We start from the raw sequence: 21,251 nt of genomic DNA, 5'->3' as shown, positions 1-21,251 counted from the left end.
CCTCTCCAGCTACCTCCTCACATCGAAGCCCGACAAGACTGTCTTTCTGGAGCGTCTTCACTCACTGTGTCTGCTGTACAGATCTTACGCCTTGTTCATAACCCACCCCGAAGTCCTCTAGGAAACCTTCTCCGATCACCCCACTGGAAGTTAGTTCCTAGTTTCCTAAATTCTAGTGGCAATTTTTTAAAGTATCATTTATATTGTACTTTAACATCCTATTTGTACATATGCTTTATTTTCTTCTGCAAGATTGGAAGCTCCTAGAGGTTGAGGACTATATTGTAAACTCCATTTTATCTCCAACATTGCCAGCTCTGTATATGGCACATAAGTGTCCCAAAATGTTTGGTGATTTATGGAGTAAGTGGAACCAGCTTTAATATAGTAGTAGTAATACACTGGATTATTATCATTCTACAGCTAACACCTAATAAAGTGCAAACACTATTTTTTGCGCATTTTCCTACTTATTTTTCTTAAAATAATACTCAGATATATCAATATTATGGGAGGGGAAGTGGTAGACAGGAGATGTTAAGTGAGAATCCTCTTTTACTTGTTGTTTGTTTCCCCTAAGATTCTTAAGAGTAGTATATATCTGACCTTTAGCTTTTAACCCCCTCCGCTCTCCTGAAATTGCTGTTGTTAAGGTCACCAATCATCTCCTAATTGCCAAATCCAATGGTAATTTTTCAGCCCTGATCTTACCTGACCTTTCTGTGGTACTTGACACCATGAAATGAAACACTCCATCCTGCTTGAAAGCTCTCCATCCTTAACCTTTTATGACCTCATCTTTCCCTGATTTTCTTCCTTCGTTTACAGGTTTATCTTCCATTAAATAAAGGTGCTTTCTGGGATTTTGTCTTTGGCCCTCTACATAATTTTCTCGAGTGACCTTATTCATACTCTTGGCTTCAACTGCTGGGCCTGATCTCTCTCCTGAGCTCCAGACACTTGTCTCTGAGTGTTGGAGAACTTCTTTTGGATACTGTATAGGTATCTTTTACTCAACATGTTCCAAACTGAACCCTTCATCTTCTTTCCAGGAAACCTGCTATTCCTCCCTTTATTTAAGGCATTGTCTTCTACCCAGTCACACAAGTGACTTGACAGTCTTCCCTCTCTTGGTCCATCTACCCTACCCCACCCTAACTCAAACAGTGATCAAATGCTGTGTAATTTTACTCTCACATTCCTTCATTTCTTCCCATCCTGAATACTATTTTCTTAGTTCAGATTCTATTATTTCTCAGCATACAACCATAACAGTGTCCTAACTAGTCTCCCTCCCTTCTGTTTTGCTTCCCTCCTTTTCACTACTGCTAAATGCTCTTTCTAGAATTAAAATCTGATCATCAAAAAAGTCATTCCCGAGCTTAAACCCTTTCAATGGCTTTCCATTGTCTTTAGGACGAGATATGGTTTCTTTAGCATGGCGTGCAAAGCTTACATGTCCTGCCATCATTCTTCCAGGGCAGTGTGTACCCTGCACGCTATCCATATCAAACTATTTTAAGTTCCATAAATATATCATGTTTTCTCACGTTTCTACTTTGTTTCCTTTGTCTGTGACACTCCTGTCGCCATCAATCTAATTCCCTCTGGCCCTGAAGTCCCAGTTCCAGCAGCATCTCTTCTGGGAAGCCTTCCCCAGGCTTCCCTGCTTCCCTGCTTCCTCTTCTCTTCGCTTCTGTGCACCTTCATCAGCATCAGCTGCGCTACATTGTGTTTGGTTCACTTGCTCGTCTCTCTCACTAGATTGTTGGCTACTTGAGGGAAGAGACTCTGAGCTCTTCATCTCCATCCTCAGCGCTCTACACATTTGGCCCAGGGCAGACACACAGGGTAGGCTTGTTGAATGTATGAATGACTGCTTGAGAAGGTTCAGTGGTCAGCGGCAGTGCTGGCATCAGGATTCAGAATCTCAAATTCTTGGCTTTTAAACGCTCATTTATTTTTTGGCTAGGCAACGTGTGCACATAATTGAATATTCAAAAGGTACAAAGAGATATACAGTGAAAAGCCTTTTTTTTTTTTTTTCTTCACCCCAGCCACCCTTTTTCCTCTCCCTGAAGACGGTCAGTTTATCAGTTTCTTGTGCTTCCTTCCAGAGATATGTGCATTTACATATCTTATGAATTCATTCACATATCTTATGAATTCATTCACATATCTTATGAATTAAGGAATTAATTCAGCAAATATTTATTGAGTACCTAGCATGTGCTAGGTACTATGCTAGGCTCTGGGGACAAACAGTGAACAAAACAGATAAAAATCCCTGTCTTTGTGGAGTCTCAATTGTATATATTCTTCCTCCTTCCTCTTTTTAAAAACGTAAATGAGAGGTACTATACACACTGTTCTGACATTTTCTTTTACTTATTGTATCTTGACTATTAATCCATATCAGCACATATAGACCTTTTTTTCCTCCATGCTTATTATTTCATTGTATGGATGTACTATCATTTATTTAGCCAGTTCCCTATTGATGGACATTAAGGGTGCTGCCAATCTTTTGCTCTTATAAAATGCTAAAATGAAAAACTTTGTTGTACACTTGTCATTTTACATATGTATATTTTTAGGAAAAATTCTTAGGTGTGGAATTGTTGGATCAAAGGATATGCATATTTGTAAATTTGATGGATAGTTTCATCCATTGCTTTAACTTTTTATTATGACTATTTCAAGCATATAAACAAGTATAGAAAATACTGTAGCATATACATATGTATCCTCTACATATGTACCCACTACTCATTAAACAGGTGTTGTGCTGACACCCTCACTGAGGTTCTGTCTGCTAGATGCTTTTAGTACCACCTTAACACTGTAGGGTACTCCAACAGTATGTTATCTTAGACTCAGAGTAAGAAGTTTCTCAGAACTCATACCCTGCCATCCTGGAATCACCACTAAGCAGTCTGTCTTGAACTTAAAAAAATATGTATAACCTCATTGTTAGCAAAAGACAGCTTCAGAGGAGAAATCCATTGTGTTATTTTTAGTACCTGCAATCTGACTCTCAAAAATGTTTATTTTGCCTCCTTTCTCTGCTCAAAAGCAACAAAGAAATGCTACCGGAAGTTGGTGGCCTGTCTTTTTGGAGACTTGTTTTATTTGCTGGTGGAGGAGCCCAGGTGAATTGGGCTAGAAGCACAGCATCGCATTCCCCTTTGTCAGAATAACTAAATGTGGTTCTCCTTAGCAGGCGCCTACTTTTAACTGACTTGGAGGTACCGCTGTGTCTGGGTCCTGATGGAGTTGATGAGAGAGACTGTTCTTGGAGGGGGGAAGCTGTTGATCTCTATTACACCTGCATACCTGTAGCCGTTTCAGTAGGCTTTTGTTGAGATAAATTTCCTTCCCTCCCGTCTCTCTGCTGGAGACCTCTAACCTTGTTCCATTGGTAGGTGACTCTTGCTTCTGACCTTTTTCGTAGGTCCTCAGAGTGCCTAGCAATGAGGCTTTTACATTATTTTATGATTTTATAAACCTAGTTTCAGTTGGGGCTATAATCTGAGGTCATGCAGGTTCAGATTCACCCTAGAAGCAGGTATTTCTGCCTTCCCTCCCAATTGCTCATTTTTTTTTTTTACCTTGTTTGGACTTGTACTATTATGTAATCACCGTAGGGAGGAGAGGATGCATAGGATTCACCCATTTCTCCATGGACCACACAGCCAAGAAGAAAAGGATCAAGGAGAGGGAGCTGGTTTGAGGGTCCATGGCCTAAAGCACAAACCCCCTTTAAGCCTGTTGTCGGGCCTTAGTATAGGTCTGACCACACAAAGTACCTCTCCAGGCCACGGTTGAGTGCAGGGTGGGCAGAACTCCTGGGACCCGCACTTAGTTCCCGTTACAGCCTCCCTTTGTCTTGCCCTTTCAGTCCTTTCCTTCTAAGCAAGAGGTCTGACTTCTTTTGTCTTCAGTTCCTCAGCCCTGCAGAGACAGCCTTGGCCCTGGGGACAACCCTTCTTCAGATGGTAAACTCATTTTCTCTGTATAGGACCAGTGGGACAAGGTGTAATTCAACCCCGTGCTCCATCAGACACTGCTGCCAGGGGAGACAATGAAGAAAGTGATCTTTGTTGCTCCCTGAATAGGACTGTGAACCTGGCACCTGCTTTTGTTACTGGCTTCTTAAGTCACTGGAAACATTTTTGTTGTCTTCCTGGGTCAGCAGCTGCTTGGGGGTAACGGTGGCAACTGGCTGTCAGGGTGTCAGTCCTGCCTCAAAGAAAATGATGTCTTTAAGCAGCATTACCTTTCTTTTTTTTTTTTAAATTTATTTATTTTTGGCTGCGTTGGGTCTTTGTTGCTGCGCGCGGGCTTTCTCTAGTTGCGGCCGACGGGGGCTACTCTTCCTTGCGGTGCAGCGTCTTCTCTTGTTGTGGAGCACGGGCTCTAGGCGCACAGGCTTTAGTAGTTGTGGAGCGCAGGTTCTAGAGCGCAGGCTCAGTAGTTGTGGCGAATGGGCTTAGTTGCTCCGCGGCATGTGGGATCTTCTCGGACCAGGGATCGTACCTGCGTCCCCTGCATTGGCAGGCGGACTCCCAACCACTGCGCCACGCGGGAAATCCCAAGCAGCATTACCTTTCATGTCTCTAGACCTCTTGTCTTCAGGGTTGGTGTTGAGAGTGAGCAGCTGGGCCTTCACTTTGACCACGCATGACCCTTATCTTCTCTGAGTCTGAGGAGACAGTTTCCTTCCTTTTTCCTTCTGCTCTCTCCTTAGGCTCTGAGTTCTGTGTTCCAGGCACGTAGGTTGGGGCCTGGTGCATGGTGAGTATGCAGCAGATGTGTGTGGAATGGGTGAATTCCTTAACTGTGCATATTTAGTGTCACTGACCCTGATGACGTGAGGGTGCCTTGTCGGAGGACAACCTTTGTTTTTAAGAGAAAGGTTGCCTCAAAGGAATATGGAAGGTCTTGATTTCTAGAGGCTTTGGGGAACTGTGGGAACTCCAACATAGGACTTGTTCTCTCCTTCTGGGCCTCGAACTTTCTCCTCAGCTGAAACTCTGCTGGCAGACTTGCTCTCCTGTTTCAGGAGTAATATCCTGAATCTGACTCAGGCCTTCTCTCTACCTGGGCTCCAGCGTCCCTGAGCCCACCCGAGGGCAGGGCAGGTAATTCCTTTTTAGCTGTCATCCTGTCACTATACAGTCAGCAGCCCTGAGGACCACACCTCATGCACTGAAGTCTGGACTTCCTGATCTGCCTGCATTCAGTCAAGCTCCACTCAGCTCTTTGGTGTCTGCGCCTTTGTAAAGGCTGTTGGAGACAGCAGGGCTCCCCCTTGTCAGCAGCTGGCCAGAGTGTCTGTTAGACTGCCAGATCCTGAGCCTTTCACATTTGTCTGTCTCTGTCTGGAACTTAGGGCAGACTCTCTCTTACCACCCGAGGTTACCTCTCACTGTTTGCCATCATGGGACCTATGAGGATAAAAGATGAATGGCCATGAGGAGCACAGAGAGTTGTTGGACTATGGTGCTTTGAAATGCTCTGATTCTGGGGAAAGGTCCCTGGTGTGCAAGAAAACAACTGGAGTCCAGGCCACTGTCCCCCCTCCCCACTTCCCAAGAGCCTCAAGTTAACCATCACTCACTTCATAGTTCTAAACATCCTTGTTTTTGTTTAATTTTTATCTGATAAAATGTTACTAAACAATTTCAATGGTGAAACATGCAGAGGAAATGACAGACTAGCATGTGTTGTCTTTTAAATGCACTTAGTTCAAGTGGCTATTTTAAAAGTCAGTTGTTCCTGCTGTTAGATTCCTGTTGTCTGGGCTGCTTTCCTCCCTTAGGTGGGAGGAGTCTCAGACAGAATTTTATGGGGGCATTAAAGGAAGGGGGCCCAGCTCTTCCCCGGCTGATTGATCATTCCTTTACACCTTGTTCTTTTCAGTACTTACATTCAGATTGTTCTATGTTAATTGCTCTCAGATCTTCACACAGACGAGGTCTTAGAAATCAGTTCAGAGGTTCTTTACCTATGGTTCACTAACCCCTATCCACTTGTAAACAAAAGTTTGTAGGTGGGTGAATATGTGCCTTTTCCTAGGGAGAGTATCTTTAGTTTTCATCAGATTCTGACTGGAGTTTGTGGCCTAAAACAAAACAAAACAAGAACTAGCATTTTATAGGAATTTGGAGCTCCTGCTCACATAGCTAGTTAATGGCAAAGTTGGATCTTGAGATAAACTCTGGAATCCAGGTATCTTGACTCTATAACCAAAGTTATTTCCATTGTGCTCTCTTATCCATACTCTTCCAGGAGAAATAGTAGAATAAAACCAGGAAACAGACATATGTGATCTGAACTGTCATTTAATGTTTGCCTTTCTCATCCACAGCTTCATTTCAGAGGTGAGGAATCCAAGGCACCTGGTCTGTTGGACTAGGTGACCTCAAAGACACTTTGATTCTCAGAGTAGTATGTTGTAGAATCTATATTTGGTGTGCGTGTATGTGTTTACTGTTTCCCACTGTTTGTTATGCTCTGTAAGCATTAAACTCTCTTTTAACCTTGCCCATTAAATGGTTCTTTGAGAAAAGAAACCATGTGTTGTGTGCCCCGTGACTCCTAACACTCAAGATCTGCACAGTGGCTGGCTACCTTGTTGGCACTGTTGACTGACTAGTAGCATAGGAAGGCACAAAAGCTTGGGTTGGTTATTTTTATTATCCAGAGATTTTCCCTTTCCATTATCTTAGCAGCTGTTAATTTTATTTAGCCTGATATTTTCAAGTAGACATCCTCCCTTTTCTCTTTGTTTTCACAATGCTACTTATACAGTTTCTCCACCTGTATCCAGCCTGCATCATTGGGAGTTCTGTGGAACATTGTGTTTGGCACACTGTGAGTTCTTTCAGGTCACTGAATGGCAGCCTGCCTGGCAGGTTACTCTGAAAAACTTCATACCTGGGAGAGGGGTGTCTTTCTTATGAGGGGTTGTTCAGTGGAGTCTGACTTGGTTATTGCTCATGGATACTTAGCTCAGGTTTGGGAAATGTATGTTCTTTTCATGCTGTCTTATTGGCCTGATGTGTGACTTTTGGCTAGTTTGCTTAACTCTGTGTATTTTCTCATCTGTAAATGAAAATTACATACTTTCATATGTATGTTACTTTCACATGTTACTTTCATAAAAACATTTTCAAAGATGAATATAACAATGCAGATGAACTACTTTGCCTTACAACAAAGATGCTAAGAAATTTAAAGATGCTAAGAAATTTAAAGATGCTAAGGAATTTGAAGAAATTTGCTAATTTTTTCCTCTAATTATAATCTGTGTAGCTTATCCTAAGAGCCTGTGACAATTGTGTGTGTATGTGGGGGGGTTAGTCATCTTTTTGAGGCTGATGGAGTAGAAGGAAATTTGCATCAGCTACTGACATCACTAAAGCAAAGTAAAAACAAATTAGCTGAGTGAAACAGTGCCCCAGCATGGGGAGAATGCGGGTGGTGTCTGGGCTGCATTTTCTCCCTTGTTGTTTTTGGGGAAGGTCTTGCCTCCCTGAATTGGGCTTTTAGCATTTGGGGAGTGGCGTCCCAGAACAGTTTCTGCTTCTCTCCGGACTGTGTTCATATGCAGTGCCTCGTCTGTGTGTGGCTGTATTCCAGTCTGTAAACATGACTGCTGTGAGGAGCGTGCAGGGTTGGTTGTTTATTTTGTAAAACCTGTCTCATTGCCATGTGATATTTGCCCAGGAACTCGTGTTGTGACATTCTTATGGTGAGTGTGGCCCTTTAAAAGTTTCATTCTCAGATGTTAGATGAGCCCCTAGCTGGTGTCCTGAGAAGCATTTAAGCCTCTCTCCCTAGAGTTTAAACCAGAGGAGCAGTAATCCCAGTGGAGCCTGGGCTGGTGTCTAAAGAGAAGGTAGCAGATGAGGTGGCAGATGATAGGCAGGGGCTGCTGTGGTCTCCTGACTCATTTGCACAAAGGAGGGGCTGGCCTATCCTGGGGAGGTGTTTCCGCTCATTGCAGCAAATGAGGGCGCACAAAGGGCTGTAATGTAATGAGGCTCCTCTGGTGACGTCACTTGCAAGTGTGGTCAAAGTCCAGTTCTTGGGGGCTAGGAGACGGCAGTGGAGCTCTCCCTTCTCAGCTGTCACTGTGCCAAGGTGCCTACTTCCAGCCACTGAGCCGACACAGCTAAGCCCGGGGCATGAACGCTTACAAGTACCAGAAGTTCCTGGAGGGGCTCAACAACCTGAGAGGTATTCCAGGGCTTCTGGCTCCCCGCCTTTTGTCCTTGCTGTTTGTGTGAACACTTGCTGTGGTGTGTGTTGTATGGGGTCTTTACTCTCCATCAATCCCTAGGGGCTTAGAAAGGCCTCTGACTCAGAGCTGGCCATAGTTTTTTCTGTGTTTGGGCAATTACATAGAAGGAATAGAGTTTGTAAATGCAGTAGTGGGTGACGGGAGGGAATCCTCGCAGCTGCTCCAGCCGCAGCCTGTTCTCTTGCTTGAATGGGCACTGAAGCCACGTTCGGCCCCTTGAACTCAGCAGCGCTCAGGGTGCTCCCGGCAGGGTGGGCAGAGGGCTCCTGCTTTGGGCCCTGCAGCCTCACCTAGGTGTAGCTGGGGTTCTTGGGCCAGATTTTCCACTCGCCTGTGTCTACAGTGAGTCAGAGCCCCATCTGGAGAGAGAACACGGAGTCGGGAATGGTTGTGGAGGGGAGGAGGAATGCAGGTTGATAGGGCAGAGACGCCATTGTAAAGGGTAAATCAGTGACTTTAAAGGGGACAGCTTTTTACTAAAATAATATTTAAAGGGATTAGTGTTTGCTTTGCATGGTTGGCAAACTTTTCACTGATTATATAATATATGAGAAAAATGCTGTCAGGTATGATGATGCAAGACTCTTTTTTGGCTATTAAGGAGGAAAATGAATGAAATCTTTTTACTTCCCTTTTTCTTATTAATAGGTAGTTTTATTTCCATCTCTTAGGAAGCTGCTCAAACCATCCTTCTTCCATTGGCAGTCAGGGTTCTGGACCCAGAGTGACCATGGGGTGTGGAGAGAGTCAGGGGAGATAGAGGAAAAGGGTAAAGTTGCTTCCTTCAGGGTTGAGGGGGATGGCAGGCGATCTGGACTCACATCCTGCCAGGGTCTATAGATATTTTACTTTCTTTCATTATCTGTAGAAGAACAGTTTCTAAGAGAACACATACCTGAAGAGCTTTGTATGCTACAAAGGGATATACAACTAAAAAGTATTGTTTCATTGATCTCTATCTTCTCTTCCCTTGTCTCTCCCCCCATGCCATACAAACATTTTTTCCAGAACTTCTGACAGCTGGAGCCAATCGCTTTTAGGTTGAGGGCTCTCCAAGCTCATCACGCATCAGACAGGTCTTAGCAAGAATGAGCAACATCAACTGTTGCTTCCCTGTCAAAGGAAGTTTTGAGAGGCCAGGAAGAGTCTGAACTCCTTTATCCAGACTCATGGGGGAGAGATGGCAGGTGGGGACAGAAACCAGTGGCGCTTCTCAGTGACTCTTCCGGTTCCTGGGCCTTGCTGGGGACTGTACGAAGGTGCAGGACTGTACCCTTGTCCCGTACAAGAGCCCTTTTTCTTGCCCTCTTTCCTGTCCTAGGGGATCCTTCTGTATTCCTGGGCATGAAGCCCACCCAACAGCAGGAGCCTTTTTTCTCCTGTGTTTACAAAACTCATGGAAGGGTTATCAAACTTAATTAACCTGCCTATTCCTTCAGGAGAAAAAAAGCCTCAGAGTAGGAATCCTAGGCCTCTCCTTGGACGCTGATCTCCTTAATATAGTTTTATTCCCTGTTATCCTTACTGTCATTCTTCTGATAAAGGGCCAGAACTTTCTAAAGACGTATTGGCGGTGGGTGGAAACTATAGGGGGTTAATATAACTTTTCCTTTTGGTTCCCCTTTGGTCAAGGGTTTACAGGAGCAGTGAACCACAATAGGATGGCCACAGCCTATGTGGATCAGGCTTAGCAGTGACCTAAGTGGATTCCTGAGGTTCTCAGGAGACCATTCCACTCATAACTCTGTCTTCCTCTGCTGTATGTGCTTCAGGAACAAAGTGCAGGGGTGGGGGGCACTTCTTGTTTTCCTCCCATAAAACATGCATGGGATGTTTACTCCCTAAATAGGAGTTGTTTTGGTCCCCAGTTTCCTGTAACTCTCCTGACTTTCTCAGGGGACTAATGGAACAAGTAGCTCTTGATTTGATCTTCTCAGGGCTGTAGAGGTTTGAAGTTACACGCTACATACATATTTTTGCTTTTGGAAGACGTTATATTGAAACCAGCTTGGCAATCATTTGTTTTCTCAGTTCACCTATAAAGTTTGTTTGTTTTTCTCCTTCCTTTGCTCTGTTTTTACTAGGAATGAATGAATAACATGGCTAGGAATGAATGAGTGACAGACTAGATGTACCTGTCATAGTGGGTGTCCTGTATGGGGCGGAAACCAGAGAAGAGAAATGAGCGCAGCAGCTCCCGCTCCACTCTTCCTACCCAGACACTGGGGCTGTCTGCCATGTTATTTTGGCTCTGCACGTCTAAGGTGAACTCAGAAACACTTACTGCTGTGGACATAAGTAAGAAGACATATGCACTTAGTTCAGTGTCTGGTATGTGGTCGGAATTTACCAAATGTTCTACCTCTTCTTTCTCCTGTTCCTCCCAGAGACTTGTTTGAATCACAGTGAGTCTTGTGCCCGCACTGGTCCAGGATGAGCTGGATCAGGGCACCCTCTGACTGAGGAGTTGTAGCCCTAGTCACCCATCCACATGTTTGGTTCCAGGTCTTACTTGATCTCACTGATTGTTGAGACTGGAAGACAGCAGCACTAGTGATATTCTTAAAAATATTATGCACTCAGCAAATGTTAGTTATGGGCTAGGCACTGCTCTGAGCACTTCCCTGTATTAATCCGTGCAGCGCTTATAATATTGCCATAACATAGGCTCTTTACAGTGGTACAACCAAAGCTTGGCTGGCCCGAGAGCAGGGTCATCTGTCCTGCTGAGGAGATAACAGTGCCTGGGAGTATAGCAGCCGAGATGGCTGTATTGTGTAGCTGTCTGATACTGGGGACCATATGAAGTAGGGAGAATACCCAAGTCTGACTGAGTGTATGTGTGAAACACACTTGGTACCTTCCTCTGAGCGACAGCAGCAGTATGGTGCTTTGGAGTGAGGGCAATAGATCTTCTCTCTCCACACGAGCCTCCTTGAGCTGTGTTCGGTTTTCTAATCCTTCATTCACATATATACGCTGTATAATAGTCTTTATGGCATAAAATGTATAATATACAGCAGTTTGTCCTGTTCACTCAAAGAAAGCGTCTGATTAACTCCCTTGTCTCTCAGAACCTGACTCTTTTTCGGGTGGGAGAGGTGCCCGGAACGAGGGCATGTAGTTGTTTTGGTTTAGTCCTTATAATCATTTCTGGAACATTGCTACAGGTGTTAGATAAGTATTCCCCCAACTCTGAGTTGACAGGGCAACATTTAGACACACACCGTGGCCTTTGTCAAACTCTCCTCTGGGTTGAGTTTCACCCACTGTCCCCTGATTATGGTGAATAGCTACTCCCCTTCTTCATTTCACCTGTACCTTTGTGTATTCTGGAGGGCCTGACGGAAGCAGGTAATTGGCTCCCCTCTTTGTTTAGTTACTGACTTTGCTTTTCTTGACATGGTTCAGCTTGCAGCACTCCTCCATCTAGTGGGTAACTGTTGAAGGGAGCCCTGTGGGAGAATAGAGACATTGTGTAAGTCTTGAAGTTCCTGTCTCCAATTTCCTGTGAATCTTTGATGCTTTGATGCCAGGATTGAGGTGCAGTATATTCCATTGCTCCTGTTTCCTCTGGAAGGCTTTGACCTTTATTTGTCAAGCTTGCCAGCACCCACAGCTGTTGAATGATTTCTGCCTAGATGCACCACTTTTGTGGGCACGACAGGTTGAACTATTGGCCCAAGTCCCGCCCTTTGGCAGAGCCCAGGCCTGTGCTGTGACTGGTAATTAGGGATTAATTAGGGAGGCAGAGAGGTAGGTGAGGTTGAGTAATGAGAAAGTGGTTCTCTAGCCTTTGCTAAGAAAAATTTGTGATAGGTCTGTGGGATAATAGCTGACTTTTTAAAGCAAATGTACCCCAACATACCCATGTACTTTCACCCTTCTCTTCCTTTGCATATATATACTGTCCTGTTCCCTCTGCCTGGAAGACCACTATCCTTCCTTTTCTCCTTGTGTCAAACTTCTATTATCCTTTAGTGCCTAGCTCAGTCTTACTGTCCCCCCATGGTTTTTTGTTTGTTTGTTTTGTTTGCAGTTCCACATATAATTTATTCTCTCTTTCTCATCTGTGTTACTATAGCACTTTAAACATATTTATTTTAAGGATATCACATTATGGTATAGTTACTTTATTAAACATTTGATTTTTCCTGGTAGTCTTTACTTCTTGGGCAAGCTTCCTGTAACTTCTGTAAACCTCTTTTTTTTTTTTCTTCATTTGTAAGATGGGGATGATAATAGGATTTATCTCACCAGTTAAATGAGACAGTAAATATAATAACATCTAGCACAAATTAAGATCCCAGGAGATGTTAGCTATACTGTTGCTAAAGGTGGGAACTGTGTCTCATTTATTCTTGTATCTTCCTGACCCAGCATAGTACCTGGCACAAATTAGGCATGAAAGAAACATTTGAAGAACTGAATTACACTAAACTCATGTATCCAAGTGTCCTTCAGTAGTCACCAAAGACAGTTTAAAAAAAGAAAAATACCAAAACAACTCTGACAATGGTGCCCATGCTCTATACATTTATAAAATCCTTTTTGTAGTTTTTCTCTTCAGCGCCAGATTGTGATGCCCATAAGAAATTCCATACTCATTTTATAGTCGTACCTAATTTTTGATCAAAAAATGATACTATCCAAGGTTGGCTCTTTGAAACATTAACTCCAGTCTCAAAGAATGAAATGTACTGCTCTGGAAGACATTGGAAAGATGGTACTACTAGTCTGTAGGCACTTCCAAAGGAGGGGTTCCAGGTATATTTTGGGCAGCGGCAACGTTGTTGAATAAGTGAACTAGGTGACTCCTGAGGAGGCATGCTTATTTTTGGTTCTCTTAGTTCTGATGTGTTTGTCAAGTCATCTTTCTCATTATCTTACAGCTTTACTTTGGACATCCACTCAGTTGACCAGCCTGGAAGCCTGTTCCCAGTTGGCACATCTGGGCTAGCAGGACAAGCCCTCACATCCTGACATGGGGCCTCCCAAAGTGGCCTTTTTTGGGGGACTTTTCTCCCCTCTTCAGTGTGACTAATAAAGAACCCTAGGAAAAAAAACTTAGATTCCCCCCCGCCCCCTGCAATTAAATAGATGCGGTATTTTGTCCTTATAGAAAGAATAGAAAAACGAAACACCCAAATTACTAAAATCCTACAACCCAAAGATCAGTATGTTCCTATTTTATCGTATTTTCATCAAGTCTTTTTCTCTCTCTCTCTCTATATATAATGTTGTGTTTTTATATATTTGTTATCGTAATTTAGTTCTGTCTTGCCATTTATTATTTTGTGAGTATTATTTTTTTATGCCTTTAACTATTTGTCTGCAATATCATTTCTTAACAGCTGTGTGGAATTTCATCAAATGTAAGGGTCATTTATTTAACGTCCCCCAATTGTGGGGTGTGTACCTTGCTAATTTTTCAGTGCTATAATATTATAATGAACATCCTTGTAAATAAACTTTTCTGTGCATCTCTGATTATATTTTTTGGATAGATTTCTAGAAGTGGAATTACTGGTCTTAATACATATATTCAGAGCTCTGGATGTTGGTTTTTAACTTTATTTCACCTTTAAAAGCTACTGAGGTTACCTGTAGCCCTTTAAATACCTTTCTGATGGCTCTCGGCCCTTGCCTTCCGGGGACAGCCCTGTCTTAGAGCTTAGTGGCCAGCTGGTTCAGATGTTTTATTATCCAGTTAATTTCATCATGGGACAGGTGCCAAGCGTCTCTCTCACTTAGCAGCTCCCACATGTCATCATCATATCACTGCACTGTCTTACTCTGAAGCTTTTTCCCCAGCAGCTCCAACCTTCATTGAAAAATGGCTTCACTGATTCTCCCCACCGTAGTACCTTTTCCTTTTCTATCAGGAGAGATCCATAATGTTGATCTGGAAACTGTAGTACCAAGAATGACCTAATCAATGCTGTATAGAGATTCCACATTGGAACCCCAGATTGGTACAAGGTTGAGATTCTCTTTTTCTTTTGCTGTTGTTACTGAGCTAGCATCTACCTAGTAAATTGCGCCAGCTTAACCTGATACAATAGGCTGACAAATTCTACTGTGTCATCACGCTTGCTTATGGTAGGTGTCTGCCTCTGGAAGAAATGGAAATGGTGCTGTGTGTTTAAATCAACATACTGCAGTCGAGTGCAAACTGGCTTCTGTTACTTGGGACTGACAGCCCTTAAGGTTATGATGAGAGTACAGTCTTGTTTCTGACTTGGAGTTGACATCCTGCAGCAGACAATGTGGGGTTTTCCAGCTGATGATAGACTGGATAGACGGTGTTTGGGGATTAGCCTTGAGGACTGAGAGAAGGAAGGCACGTGTGTGGGGCTTTGTGTGCCGGGGTCAATAAGAACATCCCGACAGCATCCAGGATGGTGGAAGATGGCTTGAGTCACCCCCAGGATTGCATCCTTCCCAGTGAGAACTGCCTGCCTCTCTCGTTCCCAGAGCCCTTAAGCAAACCTATCACAATGGGTTGGTTCTCTCCTCTGCAAGGAATTCAGGAGTCTGCATGCTTCTGGAGTAAGATCTGTCAACACCTTTTACACCTACTAGACCCTCAGTATATCCTATACTTTTTGGATGCTTGGCAGTTTTGTACTATTAAAGTATATCCCCTCCTTAATTGTATATTTTTAGGCTTACTGCTTGCCACTGGGCTGGAGAGGGGCATTCTGTGCTGGTTTGAAATGTGTGGGGACTATGGGGTTCCATGATGTAATGGTTAGTACTCTAGACTCTCAAATGTGTGGGTTAGTTCTGTGGTGGGATGGGGCTTTTTTTTTTTTGGTTACAACAGGGGATAAGTGTTATATTCTCCCTCTTTCTCAGAGAGTGAGCCTATATGCTAACAAAGAATAAATTATCATTTCCCCCCCATCCTTGGTCTTGTGTTTTTTTGAAGTAGGCAGTTCTGAAAGGTAAGGCTCTTGTCTGCACTATTCTGCCACAGTTTCTTTTGGCTACTCTCCTAGAGAAACCCCAGGCTAGTTGTCCTAACTGTGTATGTTCCTCATTACAACAACTGTGGGGATGGTCCCTCTGAATGAATACCAGTTGCTAAACAGCGTCTTTTGCTCATTGTGGGGTGGCAGGAACCTTTTAGACTTCCTGGTTTGATGTATTTTGGAATCTTTTGATGTGGAAGATCATTTTTTACAATTTGTTATCAATTAACTATTTCACTTGCTGATAATGTTTCATGCTTCCTGTCTGTTTCACTGGAAGCCCCCATTATCTGTCTTCTTCCTTCCTTTCATTGAGAACCTTCTCTATGCCGGGCCCTGTACAAGGCATTGGGAATACGAAGATAAATGACAGTCCCTGTCCTTGAGGGGTAGTCAGTCCTATACGCAGCCTAGTGGGGATGGAGATATATAAATATATTCGTGGCTGGTGCTATTATAGAAATATGAACAAAGTGCTGTGAGGACAGAGGTGGAGTGATTTACTAGGGGCAGATGGTGGGGGATTGGGAAGACTTTACAGTGGAGTTGGTATTTAAGCTGAATCTTGAACTTAGATAGAGTTTGCCAGTCAAAAAGGAAGAAAAGATATTCTGGGAAGACAACAGGGTGTGCAAAGGAATAGACTCATGAAGGTCTCTGTTTCCTCTGGGGAAGGTGAGAAGTGTTGTGAAGCAGGAAGCTGGAGAGAATGGGTAGTTGTTTAGGCTAGAATGGAAAGTTGAGCCTGTGTTATAAAAGGCTAAGGAATAATGTAGGTAGTAGGGGGCACTCAGTATTTTTAAGGCAGAGGAATGATATAAACAGGAGTTTTTTTGGTGGGGGAGAAGTATAACTCTGGCAGCAGAATGAAAGGTCATTTATAGGGAGGTAAGGCTGCAGCTAAGGTGGGGCTGTATGTATCTGATTTTATTTGTCTAGGATAAGAGAAGAAATAAAGAGAGCAGGCATGTGAAATTCTTCTAAAAGAGAGTTTGGTTTTAGAAACAAACAAATTTTTGTTGAACTATAGCCTGAGTGGAGATCCACTTTCCCCACAGCTCAAGTTGAACCCGACCCCGGGTTGTGCAATGTTCTGTGTTTGGGTTGATATTTCCTGGGACTGGTCAGATGATGCACCTTGGCATGAGGCCTGTGGAGTAGCTGAGACCAGCAGCCCCAGGTGTCTGTCAGTGATAAGAGGGAGAGAAGAGGCCCATTTAGGTCTGGGTAGGACTTTTGTTTCTTTGAAATTCTCTGGACTACAGTACCTGGCCCAGGGCTCCATCTTTACATGACTCTACAGAGAGATTTCATGTGTTGACTTCGTTCTATGTTGAGTGTTGGCGTTTGACACTGTTGATCACATCCCTGCCTATTTAAAATATTCTATTAGCTTCAATGAGGGCATTTCTTGGTTTTCCTTTACCTATCTGATTGCTGTTTGTCTGCCTTTGCTGGATCTTTTCCTTCTTCTGACTCACTCTCATAGTTTGCTAAGGGGTGAGGCAGTGTGGGGAGGTGGGAAGAACATGGGCTTTGGATCCAGGCTAGGTTGGGTTAAAATCCCAGTCTCTACATTTACCAGGTGAGTGACTTCGACAAGCTACTCACTTTCTCTGAGCTTCAATTTTCTCATCTGTAAAACAGGGATAATAATATCTCCCACATAAAATTGTGAGGGCTAAAGTAATGGCATAGGTAAAGCTCCTAACACAAGGCTGGCACATAAACACATAACAAACATAGCTGGCATTATTATTAGGCTGCTCTTGACCTTCTTTTCTTTCTCTAGCCATTTCTTCTGGCTCCAGCTTTTCTTTTAAATTGCAGACTCCCATATCTGTCTTCTACTGTTTAAAATCTCTCAATTAAAAAATAAAAAAAAAGATGTAGTAAAGACTATTTAACATGAAATCTACCCTCGTAACAAATTTTTATTAACTATATGAACATTTGTTGTACAGGAGATCTCTAGAACTTTTTCATCTTGCAGGACTGAAACTCTATACTGGTTGAACAGCAACTTCCCATTTCCCCATCCCCCCAGCCCCTGGCAACCACCATTCTAGTTTCTGCTTCTTTAAGTTTGACTACTTTAAAAACCTCATATAAGTGGAATCATGCAGCATTTGTCCTCCTGTGACTGGCTTATTTCATTTAGCATAACATCCTTAAGGTTCATCCATGTTTAGCATATGAAGAATTTACTTCTTTTTAAAGGCTGAATAATATTCCATTATGTGTATAAAAATCTCTCAGTGTTTTAATCTCTCTTTTCCCAACTGCTTACAGGACATCCATACTTGGATACTGCTTCGAACTCAGCTTGGCTTCCCCCCCTTCTTCCCCATTTTTGACAACTGTTCCCACATTCTCTAGTCTCCGAGATCAGAAACCCTGGAGACATCTTTGACTCTTCTCTCTTCATCAACCCCCATTTTCATTCTGTCATCGAGTTCTTTTGTTTCTTCAGAATTTCTCCTAAATTTGCCCTTTCCTCCCCATTCCCTTTGGCAAGACTCTTGTCCGGTCACTCATTACCTCACGCCTGAATTACTGTGACAGCCTCGTATTTTGTTTCCTGTGTCCTGTCTCTCCCTTCCAGTTAACACTGCCAGCTACTTCCTACTGTTTTCTGTTACCCAAAGTAAGACAGACCTTTTATGCTCTGACCCCCTTCCTCCTTATCAAGGCTTATCTCACATGATTTCCTGGAACACACCTTTAGCCCCAGACAGATCCGCCTCCTCATCTCCTCTTGCCCTTTCTGTGCGGTTCTCTTTACCTGGAGTGCCCTGGTTCTTTATACTTCACTGAAATCCATCCATTCCTTCAAGCCTCACTGCAGGTCTTTCTTCTCCACGAAGACGTCTCGATTATCATTGTCCACGTCGATGTGTCACTTTCCCACACTCTAGTTTTGTCTCCTATTGAAACCGTAAGCTTTTTGAGGAGACTGAGCACTTACAAGGCATGGTGACCAAAAGCAAATCCTTCTTTCAGTTGACAAATATTTATGAGCACCTACCGTGTGTGCTGGGCTATGCACAGGGGTCCAGCAATAAACCACATATTGAGGAGACCAGTTACACTGTATATAAGCAGACAAATACTGGTTGGTCACCTGAATTTGAGGAAACCAGGTCAGACTCTTTAAGTGAGGACAAATGAAAAGAAGAGGGAGACTTCAGAAAACAAGGCCTAAATGAAACAATTATTGTAGGACAGAGGCATTTCATGGATTCATGGAGCAAATAGTAGTTTACTAAGTATCCACTGATATCGATTTATTCTGGGTATTAAGGATATACCAGAAGACAAGATCAAGTCCCTTTCCTGGTAAAGCTTATATTCTAACATTTAGAGGCATTTTTTTTTTTAAATGAAAAGCACTTAATATTGGGTGAAGCCCATTTGTAAGAGGTCAGCAGTGAAGGAGTTAATATGCTTGTAGGGCTCTAGGCTTTGTTGAAACAGATGGTTTCTCAGCCCTAGGGAGTGTTTTTAAGGGGGATTAGAGGACTGGGCTGAAGAGGGCCTGAGACCTCTCTCCCTCACCCCATAGCACACACACCTGCTGTTTGGCGCCTGGTGAGCTATGTAACTTGTCCCCCACTTGGGTAGGCACTTATTTGCAGGTTTGTGATTGTGGCTTTAGGGCTGGCTGTATGCTTCGGGCATTTTTATTTTCCTTTCCTGATTTTTATATATCATCTAACATCAGTGAAGTCCCACTTTAATTTAACAGATGTTGGGACTTGTCAGTGTTCCTTTCTGATCCATATTTATGTATGTATGTATGTATGTATGTATGTATGTATGTATGGCTGTGTTGGGTCTTCGTTTCTGTGCGAGGGTTTTCTCTAGTTGTGGCAAGCGGGGGCCACTCTTCATCGCGGTGCGCGGGCCTCTCACTATCGCGGCCTCTCCTGTTGCGGAGCACAGGCTCCAGACGCGCAAGCTCAGTAATTGTGGCTCACGGGCCCAGCTGCTCCGCGGCATGTGGGATCTTCCCAGACCAGGGCTCGAACCCGTGTCCCCTGCATTGGCAGGCAGATTCTCAACCACTGCGCCACCAGGGAAGCCCTGATCCATATTTACTTTTACACAATTATGATCCTGGTCTGTATATACATTTTTTTTCAATCCAGTTTTTTTATTGTGGTAAAATACTCATGCAATAAAATTTACCATTGTAACAGTTTTTTTTTTTTAATTTCTTTTTTTTTTTTAATTAATTAATTTAGTTATTTTTAGCTGTGTTGGGTCTTCGTTTCTGTGCGAGGGCTTTCTCTAGTTGCGGCAAGCGGGGGCCACTCTTCATCGCGGTGCGCGGGCCTCTCACTATCGTGGCCTCTCTTGTTGCGGAGCACAGGCTCCCGACGCGCATGCTCAGTAATTGTGGCTCACGGGCCTAGTTGCTCCGCAGCATGTGGGATCTTCCCAGACCAGGGCTCGAACCCGTGTCCCCTGCATTGGCAGGCAGATTCTCAACCACTGCGCCACCAGGGAAGCCCTGTAACAGTTTTAAAGTGTACAATTCATTGACATTAAGTACATTTACAGTGTTGAACAACCATCGTGACTATCTAGTTCCAGAACTTTTTCATGACCCCAAATGGAAATCCCATACCCATTAGGCAGTCCCTCCCCTCCCCTCCCCTCCCCTCCCCTCCCCTCCCCTCCCCCAACCCCTGGCAACCACTAATCTGCTTGCTCACTAGCCTGTTCTTTTTTTTTTTTTAAAATATTTATTTATTTATTTTTGGCTACATTGGGTCCTCCTTGCTGTGCATGGGCCCTCTCCAGTTGTGGCAAGCAGGGGCCACCCTTCACTGCAGTGCACAGGCCTCCCGTTGCGGTGGCCTCCCCCGTTGTGGAGCACGGGCTCCAGGCATGTGGGCCTCAGCAGTTGCGGCACGCAGGCTTCAGCAGTTGCGGTATGCGGGCCCCGTAGTTGTGCCATGTGGGCTCTAGAGCGCAGGCTCAGTAGTTGTGGCACGCTGGCTTCAGTAGTTGTGGTGTGTGGGCTTCAGTAGTTGTGGCACACGGACCCAGCAGTCAAGGCTCACGGGCTCTAGAGTGCAGGCTCAGCAGCCGTGGCACACGGGCCTAGCCGCTCCGCGACATGCGGGATCCTCCCGGACCAGGGCTCGAACCCACGTCCCCTGCATTAGCAGGTGGATTCCCAACCACTGCGCCACCAGGGAAGTCCCACTAGCCTGTTCTTGATATTTCATATAAGTGGAATCATATAACAGGTGGCCTTTTATATTTGGCTTCTTTCAGTTCGTTGTATATATATATATATATATATATATATGCCTTTCTCATGTGACATTATAAGGATTTTTTAGTGTTTCCTTATAGTCATTATAATTTTACATTATAATATTGATACTGGTTTCACTTAGCCATTATGTTAAATGTTGAATATTTGGATTGTTTCCAAGTTGTTGCTGTTATCAGAACTGCTGCAATGGACGTCTCCCTGACTGTGCTCTGCCTTCTTTCAGAGGACTCTGTATGTTGCACACCAGCTGCAGAAGAACCGTTGTCTTTGATTAGGATAGTGTGGCCTGTTAGCCAACTCTCAGGGAGAACAGGAGAGAAATGATTTTTATACAGAAGGGAGCATTATACTTTGCAACAGAAGAGCTTGATCGCCAGGGAATGGCAGGGAAAAGAAAGGTTTTTCTTTTTTTTTTTCACCCCCGTACTGTCTAGAAGTCTTCTCTGACACTCCCTCCACCCCCTTGGGTGTAGGAAGGAACTGAGTATAGCAGTTGAAGATGAAATGTCTTATTCATTTATTCATTCAACAAATATTTGAGAGCCTACTATATGCCAGACATTTGAAGCTTGCCAGTGGTTTGAGCCTGGCCAAGCAGTACCTTTTACTCTACAGGCCTTTGGTCCTGCCTGGGAGCAAGATGCTGGAACTGCTTCCAGGGCAATCAGGA

The 21,251-nt window shown here is 43.8% G+C and overlaps 1 protein-coding gene across 13 annotated transcripts in view; it reads left to right on the top strand.

Annotated features, from left to right (window-relative positions):
• Positions 1 to 21,251, top strand: part of MACF1 (microtubule actin crosslinking factor 1) — a 346,247-nt gene that overhangs the window by 52,436 nt on the left and 272,560 nt on the right. The window contains exon 1 of one of the 13 annotated variants that reach the window (XM_082387377.1): positions 8,084 to 8,247. The exons of the other annotated variants lie outside the window; for them this stretch is intronic. Within the exon in view, the coding sequence (XP_082243503.1) occupies positions 8,196 to 8,247 (52 nt within the window). The 5' untranslated portion in view covers positions 8,084 to 8,195. Of the gene's footprint in view, positions 1 to 8,083; positions 8,248 to 21,251 lie in introns of those variants that run through there. 13 annotated transcript variants of the gene reach the window in all.

The sequence above is a fragment of the Balaenoptera borealis genome, assembly GCF_965194805.1.
Source record: "Balaenoptera borealis genome assembly, chromosome: 1".
In the NCBI taxonomy this organism is placed as follows: Eukaryota; Metazoa; Chordata; class Mammalia; order Artiodactyla; family Balaenopteridae; genus Balaenoptera; species Balaenoptera borealis.
Note: the sequence above shows the minus strand (reverse complement) of the source record. Positions and strands in the feature narration are given on the sequence as shown.